General features: G+C 43.2%; 1 protein-coding gene across 1 annotated transcript; it reads left to right on the top strand.

Annotated features, from left to right (window-relative positions):
- The first annotated feature begins 4991 nt into the window (after positions 1 to 4991).
- On the top strand, positions 4992 to 6945 carry LOC127761739 (interactor of constitutive active ROPs 2, chloroplastic-like). The gene is made up of 3 exons (XM_052286070.1): positions 4992 to 5161; positions 5270 to 5378; positions 5462 to 6945. The coding sequence occupies exons 1-3, from the start codon at positions 4992 to 4994 to the stop codon at positions 6818 to 6820; spliced, it is 1638 nt and encodes a 545-aa protein (XP_052142030.1). The 3' UTR covers positions 6821 to 6945.
- The last annotated feature ends 9947 nt before the right edge of the window (positions 6946 to 16892 follow it).

Raw genomic sequence — 16892 nt, 5'->3', positions numbered from 1 at the left:
CATCGTGTTGTATGCTCATTGTGTATGTCTTCATGATTCAGCTTTCTACGGTAGTGTAGATACAGGTTTCTACACGTTACAGTAGTATTAAACACAACATCAGCACCCAACACTGTAACGAACACCATACATGGGAGATCTTACAATTGATCGAGGTGAAGTCACACTGAAGGCTTCTGGCATGACAGTTTCTACTGGGGTAGGCAATATGTGAGATGTTTTGACAGTTGATCACAGCAGTAGTAAACTGAATGTTTTTAACTTCTTTAGCTAATTTATCAGCAACTCTGCTGATTTCCCTTGGGTTATTCATGTTTTATCATCTAATAACAATAAAAATACAAATCATAAAAAAAAATTAAATTAGATGAACGTTTAAAGTTGAACAACTTACGGGCTATGGTTGCGCTTATAACAGGCTGGAGGGAGTACTACCTTTCTCACGAATACCATACATTCTGACCTTGGTACCCAGTTTTAGACGTTGGGCTACAGCGTTGTTTATTATTTTTTGATAAATTTTTTTTGTTGATATACAATTAATATAAGACCACTTCTGGCCTTTTGATAACTAGAATATACACAATATATAATTATTGAAAAAAATGAAGGACATGATAACAGGTATCATGTCAGGGTGAGCAACAATACATCGACCATCGACATATTCATTCTTCACCATAGTAACACTTGGACTGTAAGAAAGAACATCCAACAACACCTTATAAAAATATGCATCGGCCATCATTGCCATGATCAATCAGCGAACCATTCACTCCAAAGAACATTTTTTTTTTGCCTTTTATAAAAGGCAAATACAGCTATTGCTTGGTACAACTACTCGGGAGCGTATCCAGGAATAAAAAAGTGGGGTGGAGGTCAAATATACTGGAAACACCGGCATAAGCACATCATGTCTCATACAATATTACAATATCATAATATTACATTGTAGTCTAAAGAAGTTTCACATGGAATCAGAGAAATACATCCTAACTTCACAAGACAATTGATTATTTTTCACTTGTGGCACAGATTATCTTTCATGCAAGTATGAGACAAAACAAATTAGTGATAACTCCCAAATAAGAACTTTAATTCTTCAAAATAATTCTAAGCATTACAATAGGATAGAGAATATACCAGTAAATTGTTTTGAGGGCACTAACATATACTATGTTTTTTTTATCTCTTCAAATTGTTTTATGATTGTTTTTTCATTATCAATGCTCATGAATATCTCCTTCTCAATGTAGCATATCATCAAATCATTGAGCCATTCATCCCCCAATTTGATATGCAAATCCATCTTTATAAGCGACGTGGCTGAAAAAACTCTCTCAACTGAAGCCGTTATGCCACCGGCAGTATCGATGTTAGCTCAGTGAGTCGATAAACCAATCGCTAGGATCTGTGCATTCCGGATTTAACCATTATTTCAACAACCTTTGGAAAATCTGTACATCCAAGAAATTCTGAACTTCTCCTAACATGGCTGATGAAGTCTTTAAGTTGACCTAGTAACACAAAAGATCACCGACATTATAATCTTCAGCATAAATTCTAACAAGTCCTACAAGCTTATCTAGTTCCTTGGATTAAGAGAAGTCATTAGCTCGCCGGCGCCACTCACCTCTTGCGTAGCTGAATGGGTTCAGGAGCTCACTACCTCGATGCATTGGCTGCCAGGGATTTGGGGATGGGTATTGGGGAATTAGGTAGTTGGGCTGGGGGGCTATTTGTAGGCAGGGGCGGAGCTAGGTAGGAGAGGTGGGGGTGCCTAGGAACCTGGTTAAGAAAATTTTTTAGTTATAGTTCATCTATTTTCACCATATATGCACCCCCTCAATTCAAATTTAGGCACTTATATCAGTCTAATGTAGAGTAAAGCAAATGAGCGGCACCTCTCTCCATTTCTTTCTAGCTCCGCCCCTGGTTGTAGGCCTGTGGCCTATTTTCTAAGTGAGTAGGTTGAAAGTCCAATAGCGTCTGCCTAGTCCAATTGCATTCACTGGTCTAATTTCACGATTTTTTCAACCTCCAACCATTCATAGATTTTTAGCATGCACTCCCTACTCTATCATCCATGGTGAAATATTTAGGGGGTGCAGGGTGCTCTATAGGTCTGGAGAGGGTAGGCACCCACATTGAATCGGCTCCTACACCTACCTAAACCTAAATATTTCGTCTAGGAGTCAAGGAACTAGTACTTGATAAACACCACTGAATCAAAATCTCCTAGTGGAATTGCTCGCTCTTTCCTTGTGGTCGCTGTTATACCTCACAATCTGGTCCGACTATAAAACGTGTCACCCTGCAATGATAGTGCCACGAGAAAGCCAATAGGCACATACCCAAAATTGTAAGAACCATTTAAAAAGAGTATGGATTGCCAATGTAGGCAATCTCATAATACGAAATCAAGATGACACCCCGTCTACTATTCAATATGGAAGGCCCCTAATCAGTAATGATGAAGACGCCTTCACGGCCACAGAGCGTCAGCGGTCAGACCGCTGGGGAGAGGACACATATGCTTCGATGTCACTGTCAGAATTAAGCCGATTAACACAGATATATTGGACACACATACGGTCCGAGCCACCTTGTAGGCTTCTGGCCCCTTAGCCCAGCTTCCGCGAAAAAGGCACCCGCGAATCCAACGCACCAACAGCCCAGTTCTACGATTGCAAGCGATCTGCCACAAACCGGTTCGTCCACTAGTCGTATTTGCTTGAGCCGATGTGTGCACACATCGATCACTAGTCGTATTTGCTTGAGCCGATGTGCGCACACATCGATCGCTTTCTCGGCAGGTTTCTAGGTGGTACGTGGCGTGGCGTGCGCGCGTGCCGCCTCCACCCATATCGTACGGCACGTCGTTACGCCGAGCTCCATCGATCGATCGATCGCCTGTCCACCTACGATGTACGGATACACGATACTGGTACAGCGATACGGATACGTTGATACGGCAATACGGGATTTTTTAAAAAACATCAATATGTCGATACGGCGAGTATATATAAAAATATTTTTAAAAATAAAATATAGGGAACTACAAAAGGGTAAAGCAATAAGATTATCTTAAAAAATATTATATGTATTGTTGCCTGTTACAGAAAATAAGTAAATATAGCATTCTATTACAAATAGATCAAGTATATTAAAGTTATAAATATATCAGAAATATAGCATTGGGTCTTTAATGGGCTATTGAATAAGGAGGTTACACTGCTAGGTATTGGAGAAGTATCTGACAAATATCGTGTGAGTATTGGTATTTATTTTTTCTTTGTTTTCTTTGTTTAATGACTGATACTCCTCCGATACCGTATCAACAGAGTATCGGACGTATCACCGTATCGGGTACGTATCGGATACCGGTACGGCAAGAAAGTAAAGTATAGGTGCAACATAGCCGTCCGCCGTCCGCCCGCCCGCGCGCGGCGTCCGCGCTGAAACTCATGACGCTGTCTCTCGCGATCGATGACTATGGTGATGCGCGTGCCCCGCCGTCGTCGGCGGGCAGCAGCCGCGAGGGCGAGGCTCTACAGGAAAAATAATATGCTCACGTCGTCGTGGCAGCTAGCTAGAGCTCGGAGGCTTATTAACGAGGTTGATCACGAGCCTGGGAACAGGCGCCGGATAAACATCCGCACACGACGGCCGGTGTACGTAAACGTAGACGTCGTCCCAGACACGCCCAGTTTTCCCTGCCCAAAACTCGCCATGGTTTTACCTCGCTTGATCGGTTTTTGCTGCAAATGAAAGACCGAAAACCGGTTAGTACGTATGAGTAGTAAGTAGTACACGCCAGATCAATTTGGCTGTCTCACACTCTGATTAAGTATGCCTCTCGGGTCACATGGATAATAATAAGTCCACCACTAAAAACTGTCAGATATGGACCTGTTGGATGTATATTAGTACTTGACTACTTGTGCAAGTTAATTACATCGTGCTTATTACTTTCTTTAATCAGTTTGGGTGTGTTTATTACGAGTACTTTCTTTAATCAGCTTTGGTCTATCATGTTTGCGGCTTGCTTGGTACAGGAATGATGCAACCATGAAACCGGCCATCTCGTTTTAAAAGTCCAAATGGCTGACGTGGATGCAACTGCCTCGCTTCGTTTCGCTTTTCGCTGACGACTTCGGCGACCTGTTCATTATTCAGAGCCCATGTTTGCAGTTATCTGAGAAACAACCACGACTCAAAAGTTATTCAGTGGGCATTAGATTAAGTTCCTTAAACAGTTAATCTGTACTAAAATCCAACAACAATCCATCCAAGCAAGCAAAATCGCAAGGGGAAAAAAGAGGTCCACCGGCCATTTCTAAACGCGTATAGTATCACATCTATCCAAAGCATACAGTGTAATTATAACCGAACTTTTAGCCCGTCATTTGGTCTCTCTAGGACTCTAGGTAATTGGATTGGAGCCAGGGATTTATATATAGTCACACTTCATATGACATCCCCATTTCGATACTGAAACAATGCACACCGTGACAAAAATATACTCCTCTATTTGGTAGTATTGTTTTTCGGCTCGTGAGTTGTCATGGCCATGCCAATGGTAGCCCGACACATCAACGTCCGTGACAAATAAAATATACGATGACTGCTTCGCCACTGGACCGCCCAAAAACTGCTACTTGATCAGGGTGATGCACGAACGTTGGCGGCTTTCACTTGTATTTGGCATCATCTAGGGCTAGCTAGCTTGGACATGATATGTATCAAATCCAAATTACCTACCTATACAAACGGATTAAGCTAACGACTCGATGGAAGCAACTGAAAAACTCCCAAAATTCCCATTGGATCGCGAGCAGATAGATATACTAGTCGTAAACTCGCATGGGATCACTCGCGACGGTCCAGATCGAACACGCTGTCTCTTTCACTCGCTCACCTGCTCCATGCTCGTCCAGTACTACTGCCACGATTATTCTACACTATCCTGGTGTTATTTGCTAATCCCGATGCGTCACTGCACTGAAAGTCTGAAACCTTCTAATCCCTCTGCTATAAAATCGCTCTGCTTTACTGCTGTTTTCTGGCATTGCCTGTGCGCCGCGCTGCGCTGCGTACGTGACAGCAGAAGCGACGCGCGCGCGCGCGAGCGACACCAGATGTTGCCGTCCAGGCCGAGGTGAGCGCGCGAAACCGTCTCTCTGCCGCCATTTTTTTTTAACTCGGCGATCGAGCGAGCGAGCATTCCGAACTGACTGACTGACTGGGTGAGATGATCGCCGTGCAGATCCGGGTCCTGGGGAGGCGGGACGCGGAGTTCTCCGGTGTCCACGCCGAGGTCTCGCCACGAGCGCAGCAAATCCGTCGCCACCATCTTCTCGCTGTCGTCTCCCGAGGTGCGTCTCCTGATCGTGCGTGAAACTTGTGTTTGATCGGCAGCGGTGGTGAGCGGTGACAGGTGACGCACTGGCTGGTGCAGAGTTACGGCGGCGTCGTGATGGAGATGGAGGAGAAGAAGACGTCGTGCACGCTGCAAGAAGTCGATGGGTTGCGGCAGAGCGACGGTGGCGTGGACAAGGAAGTGGTGGGCGGCGACGCGGCGTGCTCGGACGACCGGGTGCGGCTGCTGGAGCGGGAGGTGGCGACGGCGAAGGCGATGGAGATGAAGATGCTGGAGTCGCTGATACAGCAGACGAAGGAGATGGAGCAGGCGAAGATCGCGCTCGAGGAGGCTAAGCTCGAGGTCGCCACGCTGCGGCAGCAGCAGGGACGCGCCCCTGCCGCCGAGCCAGCCGCCGCCGCCCAGTGGAGCGTCATGGACCTCATGTTCGGCGGCGTCGACGAGGAGATCAACGGGCTGAGGGCCAAGCTCCGGGCGGCCGTGCAGGCGGAGGAGAAGAGCAGGAAGGCGGCCGACGACCTCACCGCCGCGCTCTCCGCCGTCACCATGGAGGCCAAGCAGGTGAAGGCGTGGCTGTCCGACGCGCAGGCCGAGCTGGAGGACGCCAACGCCGAGGTCGACCGGCTCAGGGAGTCGCTGCACGCCGCCGAGGCGGAGCTGTGGTCGACGACCGAGCAGCTCGACGGCCTCACGTCGGACTGGAAGGAGGCCGCCGTTTCGTGGCGCGCCAGGGAGAAGGTGCTTCTCGCGCGCGTCCGGGCGGCCGAGGACGAGGCCCACGCGGCCGGGCAAGAGAACGTCGAGCTCGCCGAGCTGCACCGGGTGGTCGACGACGAGAACGGCAGCCTGCGTCGCGCTCTGGAGCGCGCCGTCGATGAGGTCAACGCGGCGAACGAGTCGCTCGAGCTCGCCACCGGCGAGAACTCCAAGCTGCAGGACGCCGTCGCGGAGAAGGAGAGCGCCATGGAGGCACTACGTCAGGAGAACGAGAGCCTCAAGGCCAGCGAGGCCGAGGCGCGCGGGCGCGCCAAGGAGCTCGACGGCCAGCTCGCGGCAGCACGGAAGGCCGCCGATCACGGTCATGGCGCCGGCGAGCTCGCGGCGGCGGCCGACCCCTTGTCGTCGCTGCACAAGTGGAGGGGCGACATGCATGGCAAGCTCAGCGCCGCATTCCTGGACTCCAACAGGGTGATGGCGGGCAGGAAGGACCGGATGTTCGCGTCGCTCAGCAACATCGCCGAGCTCAAGTCGGCGGCGGCCGCGGCGGCCATGGACGACTTCGACTACGAGTTCGACCACTTCGACGGCGGGCAGTACGGCGACCTGGACCACGCCATGAAGCAGAAGAAGAGGAGGTCGATCCTAAGGAAGTTCGGGGATTTCTTCCGGAGGAGAAGCTTGTACAAGCGCAACCTAGCGCCGGTGATTCACTACTAGTAGATTTTTACTACTTAGGTTGATCTAGATTAGATGCTTTAATGTTTTCGCGTGATGCTTTGTATGGTACGTGTTTGATTGAAATGATTAGCAAAAAAAAAAAACGCCCAATAAATGAAGAGAAACATCATCGTGTCACATGCGTGGTCTTCACATCTCCCTCCTGCCTGCTCGAAAATTTGATCATTGTGTATGGAAACCACGCAGGTTTATCTGAAATCCGAAGGAAAGGATAGGAGAATAGACACTGTGAGAATAACGTGATAAGTTCATGTATGATATTGTTTGATACTATATGCTGTCCACAGAACCTGCTTTGCATTGTATATATACATGCATAATTAATTAACACGTTAATGATCATGCCAATAAGTCAGATTTCGGTGGTGTCAGTGCATTTGTAAGTTATTACTCGAAAAATTTCCCTTTGGACAAGGATTTGTGTTGGGCTTGTGGTTTCCGGACGGACATGGGGACACCGGCACTACGACTTTTTAAGGGCCAGCTGCTGCAGTACGATTATTCTGAGGAATAAGTTCACATTGGGTCCCTCTATTTGTCACCCAGTCCAATTTTCGTCCCTTGCCCGCAAAACCAGGTATGACCCGTCCCCCAACTTACGAAAACCGGGTAAATGTGGTCCCTCGTCAGTTTTGAAGGCGGTTTTGGCTGACGTGGCGCCTACGTGGCTTGTTTGACTTGGTCTTCATCCCACGTGGCATTGACATGGCGCTTACGTGGCAATTATATCTAGGAAAAATAATAACAAACGTGGCCCCACATATCAGCTGCACAAACAAAAATAGTTTTAAAATGGTGGGGCCCACGTGGACCCCACATGTCAGCCTCACTCATCTCTTCTTCCCTCTCCCTTCTCTCTCTTCTTTCCTTTCCCCTCTCTCTCTCTCCATCCCAGGCAGGGGACGGCGTGGGTGGGCGGTGAACCAGGCGAGCTCCGGCGGCGGCGGCGGGCGTGGTCGGCGCTGCCCCTCGACTGGAGCGCCGCCGGTCCACGTGAAGGCAGGTCCGGCCGTCCGGGGAGGTCCGGCAGCCGGCGCTACGGCGGTGGCGGCCGGCGGTGGGAGCGCTAGGCGGGCAGATGAACGGGGCGGCGGCGGGCAGAGCGGCGGCATGAAGCCGAAGGGGTGCCAGCCTTGTCGTCGTCTTCTTCCGACGCATAGTCGTGGAGTGGCGGGCGGAGCAACGTCGACGGGCGGTGGGCGGCGTGGCGAGAGTGCTGCGAGGGACGAGGCGAGCTCGTCGGGACGACCGGCGGGAGAAGAGGCAGCGCGCGCCGGCCTATGGGAGGGAGGGAGAGGAGCGGGGGTCGACAGCCGGCGGGAGTCGGCGGTGCGCGGGGGTCAACAGCTGGCGGAGGTGGCTGGAGGAGGAAGCGGCAGAGGAGGAGGTCGCCTCTCTCCTCGCTCGGTCGCCGAGCGCCGCCTCCCTCCTTGCCCAGCCGCCGCACGCCGCCTCCCTCCTCGCCCAGTCGCCGAGCACCGCCTCCCTCCTTACCCGGCTGCCGTGCGCCGCCTCCCTGCTCGCCTGACCGCCGCGAGCGGCCCCTCCTCTCGCCCGGCCGCTGCGTGCCGCCTCCTTCCTCGCCCGGCCGTCGCGCGCCGCTCCGCCCACCGCCCCCTGCTGCACCGCCACTCACCATTCTGTAAGGGAGAGAGAGAGGGGGGATTGAGAGTAGAGGGGGCTGACATGTGGGACCACAGGGTCCCCACCTTTTCTTATTATTTTTGTGTAGCTGACATGTAGGTCCCATGTTTTTTATCATTTTTCTGAGATCCTATTGCCACGTAAGCGCCACGTCAATGCCACGTGGGACGAGGACCAAGTCAAAGGGAGCCACGTAGGCGCCACGTCATCCAAAACCGGACACAATACTGCCAAGGGACCTCTTTTGCACGGTTTTATAAATTGAGGGACCCGTCATACCCGGTTTTGCGACTGAGGGACGAAAATCGGACTGGGCGACAAATAGAGGGACCTAATGTGAACTTATTCCTTATTCTGAGGCCACCAGGCAGCCCATCATCTTGGGCTCCGCAGGCCGAATTGACTTCTGTCGTTGTCCGATGCGCCGCCGCGCCCGGCCTCCCTCAACTCCTCCCGGCTGCCTGGCGACCTCACCTTCCATAACACGTTCCCTTCTTCCTTCTCTTGGGCAAAACACCGCTGAACTCGATGCCGGCATATTCGACACCGGCAAGCTCAACAATTGCCTCCTGCTCGGCGAGCTTGTCTCGACGATCAGGTTAATTATGAATTGTCCCTTCATTTCCTACGGATGGCGATGCCACCGCTACCTCACTGTACCACCACCTGCCCCTACCGCCCACTATCGTTGGATGAACGGTTGGAATCAGTAGCATCTATTCGAAAACAACTCTCGTTATTAATAACTAACAATACTTGTCGGTTTAATTATTCAATATCGACATCAATACAACGCTGAGACAAAATATAAAAATCAAGTTTTATATATGGTTGGAATCGATAACTAAATAAAATAGTATCATTTATACGGAACGATGCTCAGTCGACCGTGACTATTTTCATGGCCAACCCAACCAGTGCATCATTTAAATTAGAGTAAATTTCACTTCAGATCACCTTTTATTACTGATGTTTCGCTTTAGACTATTTCTTAACCGATGTATTTTGGATTGGGTAATCTTACCTACGTGGCACTTTGGACTACCACTAACTTTTTTATCCATTTACACCCAACTTAACATATATCAATGTTATACACACAACCATAGAAGTTCATTGATTAGTAGGAGCCAACATACTCGAAATTATTCATATGCTTAATTAGAGAGTTGGGGTGGTTCAAAGTACAACAAAGGTAAGATTACCTGGTCTAAAGTGAAAACATCGGTTAAAGATGGTACAAAGCAAAACTTGACAAGGGTGACCAAAGTGAAATTTAATCTTTAATTTATAGACTTGACAAGGTTCTTGTATTTACGGCTAATTATTTTTTCAGTGGTAGCGACGTACTTATCGATAGCATGGTGACTTCATCAATATGAAAACATGCCAACTCAATTTTCAAAGGTACTCATCAGGATATGATGTACGCGTGTGTTATGAGAGTCTATGTTTAAGTCAATTTGTACCGTGCTTCGGAAAAGAAATGAGAAAAAAAAGAGCTAGTGAGCACGAGGGCCTTCTAAAATTCGAGATCTAGACCTATCTACTTAAAACGATGGATAATAAGCCAGCTCGGTCGATTGGGCTCATCTATTATCTATCTATCTATCTATTATATACTAAAAATCCATAAATCTTCCTACAAACGCTCCTAAAAACGCTCCTAGATTTATAATCTCACCGTCGATTTTCATTTAAATTGGTGGGCCTGTTATTTTAGGCCATTAGATTAAATCTATTGCTTTCTCTTAATATTCGGTAGATACGAGTGAAACCGTTTACACAAAAAAAAAAAAAAACTTACGTACTTATAAACGAAACCTTCAGCATACGTACGCACGTACGATGGCATCGTGTGATCGCACGTACAGTACTGTTCATTTGAAAAAAGTACCTACTTACGATAAATAGCTATTTAAAAAAAGATACTGTTCGCTTGAAAAAAAATTACTTCCGTATGCACGAGTAAAAATAAAAGCTATAAAAGCTAAAAAAAATATATATATACGTCGGTACAAGAAAATAGACGGTTTTTAAAATAGTATTTTCTATACTATAGAAACAAAATTTATTACTCCACAAATAATAAGATCATATGGCGTTTCTACAAGCACTCTTAGACCACCACATGCATGGCTCTCTATAATTTTGCTATCAATTTTCATTTAAAATGATAGAGCATTAGATTAGCCCATTTCCTCTTAATTTCCAGGGTATACAAGAGAAACGATTTAGGGAATGTTTGATTGAAAAAAAATACAAAGAAATATACATATATACGATAATAAAGCCCAAAAAACTACAAAACAAAATAAGACTTTAGATACTGTCCCTAAAAAAGTAAGTACGGATACACGACTAAAAATAAAAGCTATAAACCCTAAAAATGTATATACGTCGGTAGGAAAAAAATGACGGTCTTTTAAAAATATGATTTTCTATACTATAAAAATAAATTTTATTACTCCACAAATATGATCATGTGGAGTTTCTACAAGTACTCTTAGAATGCCACGTGGCACTCTATAATTTCGCTGTCAATTTTCATCCAAAATGATGGATCCATTATTTTAGATCATTAAATTAACTCACTCCCTATTAATCTCCTATATATATGGGAGAAACCATTTACTGAATGTTTGATTGAAAAAAAAAATACAAAGAAACATACGTACATACGAGAAAAGAAATATTTATCAGAGTACGTACTACGATAAAAAAAAGCTATAAAACAAAATAAACCTTTAGATATAATGTTCCCTTAAAAAAGTAATTTTATAAACCTTTAGATATAATGTTCCCTTAAAAAAGTACATAATAGACAGTCTTTTTAAAATAGGATTTGCTATACTATAAGAATAAAATTTATCACTCCACAAATATGGTCACGTGGCGTTTCAGCAAGCACTCTTAGAATGCCATGTAGCACTCTATAATTTCACTGTCTATTTTCATTCAAAATGATGGACCCATTATTTTGGATCGTTAGATTAGCCCGCTTCCTTTTAATCTCCTGTGTATACGAGAGAAATCATTTACCGGATGTTCGATTGGAACAAAAACAAAGAAACATACGAACACACGACAATAAAGCTATAAAGCCCAAATAATACTAATATAAGTTGGCAGAACCATCAAAAAAAATATAGACGGTTTTCAAAATAGGATTTTCTATACGATAAAATAAAATTTATCACTCCAAAAAATAAATATGCAAGTTAAACTAGATCAATATAAAAAACAAATTAAATGTGTTTAAACGCTAAGCTTTTAGATTGTTTTTAAATTTTATAGTCAACTTATAATCAGGTGTAATATCATAGTTATATTATAGCGCTAAATACATTACAACACCTGGAGCTAACATATAATAAGTAATATCATAACACTTTTTTAATAATTTAGGAGGCATATAATAATTAATATCATGATAATCTTAGAAATAATTTCACATCATATTTTATGGTCAAATATAACACTAACTGAAATCTACATGCATGGAAAATGAAACAACATTATGTTTTTAAATTATATCTGATTTAATTTTAGTTTGTATGAGATTGAGATTCTCAAAGTTTTTTTTCATAACTATTGGATTGGTATGCTCAGACAATGATCTTGCTATAATACGACCCCTTAATCCAATATAACGGTCATAAACAACAGTGACGTAACTATAAGTGCACCTCAACAAATTAGTTATTATAAATAATTTCATAAAATAAATACAATTTTAGAATTAGTAAAGGTGTCTCATGTTATGGACAATAGGTGACGAAAACAAACAAGATGCTAAAAATATAGATCTTCGTCAAAATATACAATGATATAATACTCTGAAGATTGTCACGGTTTGTTTAGCTATATATATTTGTAGTGATCAACTTCACTCATTTCTAAAGATTACATTATATTTGTACCATAAAAAATTAAGCAGTTTTGATTAACACCATAAACAAAATTTTGTCTAAACAAAACATAAAGAAACTATATTTTATATTTTATGGGAAGAACTAAAGAACTATTTGTATCATATCCATCTTCTCTTTGTTCCCCTAGAGGGCACCGAGCATGGATACCACAAGTATAGCATGGGGCACACATATGGTTGAGTTGAGGCAGGCCCAATGGAGGCCACCATTGATAATAGTGCTCAACTTCCTACTTACTGATGGAATTATCTCTGAGGGTGCCGATAGTGAACTAGGATTAATTAAAATTATGCTCCACACTGGTCGTGAGACTGTGAGAGGCATGACTATGTCGACCCATGCTTGAAGGAATCTTGATGGTTCCACCCATTAGAGGGGCATGTCTATTTTTTTAACGGTGCTATGCTAATAACCAATAGAAGCATTAGTTTTAGAATATTTATTCGTAGATTTAGAAATAAGTGTTGACATAAACATTTAGGTACATAGTTGAAAGAATGTTTTATGCATTAATGATGTATTAGACTTATTTTGGTGGTTTAGATGGAGTTCCATTTATTAAAATCATATCTATCTTTTAAGAACAATGATAATGGTGATAATAGGAGAGTTTACACTTACCTGGACAAAAGTGAATTTTGTTTGAATCTAAGAGACATTCTTATTATTTATATTAAAGTCTGCGGTCTATTTCACAACATATTGTTTTGTTACTATGAGGCAAGATCTATGATTTGTTATATGTATATGGTAAGATATGACTTAATTCTCTTAGTAATATTTATATAAACAATAAATAAGATGCCCGCGCATCTGCATGGGCTTCCTTTCTATCTTAATGAGCCAACTCGGATTGGCTTATTAACCTTAACGAGCTAAAACACTAGCTCCACTCGCAAGTTAGTTCATTAACCTCATTAGGCTCATTAACGAGCTCTATCTCATTAATATCAACTTATATAAATTTGAATTTTTAGTTTTATCATATATTAACAAAATAATAACCACTAATTAATAAAGAACTTAATAAATACATTTTAGTTTGCATGTAGTTAAAAGACTAAACACTAGTTCTTATGTGTTAAAATCCTAGCTCGATTTAACTTGTTATGATTTTGAGTTAAGAGATCCGAACTGAATTCAATGCAAGCTGATTCGAGTGACAAAGCTTCTAAGTACCACCTTGACCTCTGTCCTATAATAATTTTATTTCTATAATTTAAATTTGTTCTAAAATAGTTGTCACAATAGAATATACTAATGATCACATTAATCACTTTCTAGTTCAAATTTCTTCCTATTATGATCAACTACTCTCCTACTTTAACTTATACTTCGTACATCATTTAATAAGGAGTATCATAGTACTTCTTTTCAAACATTAACATATGCTAAACAATCTAATTAAAATTATAACTATTTTGAGACAGAAGTAGTAGCTTTTTTTTCCCCACCCCTACCACCCACACCTTTGAGACCAAAAGACAGTGAGAGTGCTTCTGCCAGTCATCCGGGGTACTGGATCGGGCTATACAGGATTTGTTCAATCTCACCGTCACGCGCGTTGTCGAGAGAATTTGTACTTGTTTATAGTTTCTTCTTCACACTTATACATTGAGCGCATCACAGCGGATTTGATTTGCATGTACTGATAACGATTCCTTCTTTTGATCTGGAATATCTTTTAAAAAAGAACAGAGTATATTATCCAAATTATATAATCCCATGAGTGTCATGCGTGTGTGGCAGTAGGGGCACACATAGGCCCCGCACGGTGCTACCCAATCCAATCATTTGACCATTCGTACAGACCCATACCATGAACATACTTTCCTCGTAATTAAAAAAAAATCAATTATCTAGGTATATAGTTAATTATCTAGGTATATAGTTAGGATTAATTATTTTAGACGAAGATAGTAAATACACACGTGAGGTGGCGGTAGGTCTCCGGCAAGCAAACAACGGTGAGGGTGGACTCCACTACTCCAGCGTCCCGTCCACGGCGAGAGCGGGCCAACAATCAGCGTGGTGGCTAACAGCTCCAAGAAGAAAGTGGCACAGCTAGGTGTGTTGGTATAAGTATAACTATCTTTTCGCCCTTAAATTAACACCATCAAACTAACCGTCGAAACCAGGGTAAAACTCTGCTTCGTTTTCAAAAAATAAGAGAAAAATGAAACCCCATAAAGTGGAAACAAAACATAAGTTAAGGTTGAAAGTAGTCAGCATGGTGTAATCGCCCCAAAAATTAAAGGACAGTACTGCAGAACATGGTTTAATTTTTCGGTTTGGTCGATTCTACAGGAGGTCTCCGATATTCCGAAATTTTGAACAAATGTTGGTCAAATTTGAACAAAATATTACCAAATTCACAAAAAAATTGAAAATTTAAAAATTTCAGCCAAAATAATATTGTATTGGGAGGGTCGAAAATGACTGAAATTTCATTCCGGAATTTTTAGCCCTGCAGCAGAATCCGTTTCCGTGGACAGTTGGTGTGCGTTTTCCCCACGGAGCATCTGCGAACCGCGACCAACATCCAGCTTCAACCTGTCACGCTGCGGATGGGAATGGTTAGGTTCTGGATTGAACCTAAACCATTTCACGTGACCACTCTGATCCATGGTTCAATAGGGACAACCCTTAATGATCCCATTAAATAAATAGGTTATCCAATGGAGCAAAAGGTTAACCTATTGAACCTAGCAGACAACATTTAATTCACATGTTCATGGGGCCACACATATACAACACAATATATCACGGACGCAAGGTATCCCAGGGCTATATATAAGAGATATGCAAAGCAGTACATCCAATGGCTAATTTTTCGGCGTACGGCCATGTGACTCACCTATTTTTCGGCCGTGGCCGTACCGGAAATTATTTTCTCCACGGCGGCGAACGATCCTGACGTCGCGCGTGCTGTCACCCACACGTAAAGAAACGAAACCCTTTGCGTCGTCGTCGTCACCGGATTCAGGATCACACGTCGGGAGGGAGAAGGGTAGAGATAGGAGAACGAGCTGGAAAAGGAAACGGAGTTAAAAGTGAGCTCCGCTTCTCGCTTGACCCTGAAAAAAGGGTAAAAAAGAAGAAAGCGCGGATGGGCCCCGCCGGCTTTGCACCACGTCAACCCGGTCAAATCTTATCCAGATCCAGTTGGAGTGTAATCCGTATTTTTTCCTTTAATTAATGATTACATATTATGAACAAATTTTATATGAATGAATTAAATATACTATAAATTAAAATAACTTAGAGCAACTTATATAATTAATGCTAGCGTCGAAAGTTTTTAGAAAAGAAATTTAAAAACATGGCGTGAATAATATATAGTAAATCCATAATGAAAAGACGTAGCATGCGAACTGGGGTCAGCTGGTTAGGATATTTGTGGTGGAACCTTCCCACCTGGATTTAATTTGTAGACTTGAAACGGGTGTTTATGTTTGCGGCTAACTATTCTTACAATGCTAGCAACGTACTCATCGACAATATGATGACTTTATCAATCTCAAGATATGCCAGCTCAATTTCAAAGGTGCTTATAAGAATGCTGTGTGCAAGAGTGTTTATGAGTGTCCATGTTTATAGTCAATTTGTGATGTGCTTCGAAAAAGAAAACTAGAAAAAAAGAGGGAGCTAGTTGGCAAAGGGCCATCTAAAATTCTAGGTCTAGCCCTACCTCCTTAAAGTGGTGGATAATGAGCAAGTTAGGCTCATTTGAGCTTATTACATTAACGAGATAGCTCGGATCGGCTTGTGAACCTTAACGAGCTAAAACACTAGTTCTGCTTGTAAGCTAGTTAGGCTCGTTAACAAGATTTATTTCATTCATAAACCTTTAGAAATTTGAATTTACAATGTTATCATATATTAACATAATAATACACTAACTAATAAAGAACTAAATAAATACAATGAGTTTGTATATAGTTAAAAGACTAAACACTACTCCCTCCGTCCTTAAAAAAGTGAATCTATAAAGGATGTGATTTATTTTAGTACAATAAATCTAGACAGATGTATGTCTAGATTCATGGTACTCTAGCTTTTTTTCCCCTCGCCCCTACCACCCACACCTTCAAGACCATAGAAGATAGGGAAAGTGCTTCTACCAGTTATCCGTACTAGATCGAGCTGTACGGATTCGTTGCACTAGGATGTGTTATATTTGGTATTAGATTGGTTTTTGTCGAATGGAGGAAGTATTTCTTTTTCCTCACACTTCTACATTGAGCGCATCACAGCGGATTGATTTGCTGGTACTAATCGTTCCTAGTCTTGTTCAACGATTTTTCTTTTGATCTGGAATATCTTTTCAGAAAAGAACAGTATATTATCCGAATTACTCCGTATCTATTCCCATGAGTGTCATGCGTGCATGGCAGTAGGGGTACACACTTAGGCCCCGCATGGTGCCATCATTTGCCCATTCGCATGGACCAGACAAATATAAGTCCACT

This window comes from Oryza glaberrima, chromosome 2, assembly GCF_000147395.1.
Source record: "Oryza glaberrima chromosome 2, OglaRS2, whole genome shotgun sequence".
Taxonomy (NCBI): Eukaryota; Viridiplantae; Streptophyta; class Magnoliopsida; order Poales; family Poaceae; genus Oryza; species Oryza glaberrima.
This window is presented reverse-complemented; position numbering and strand designations above follow the sequence as displayed.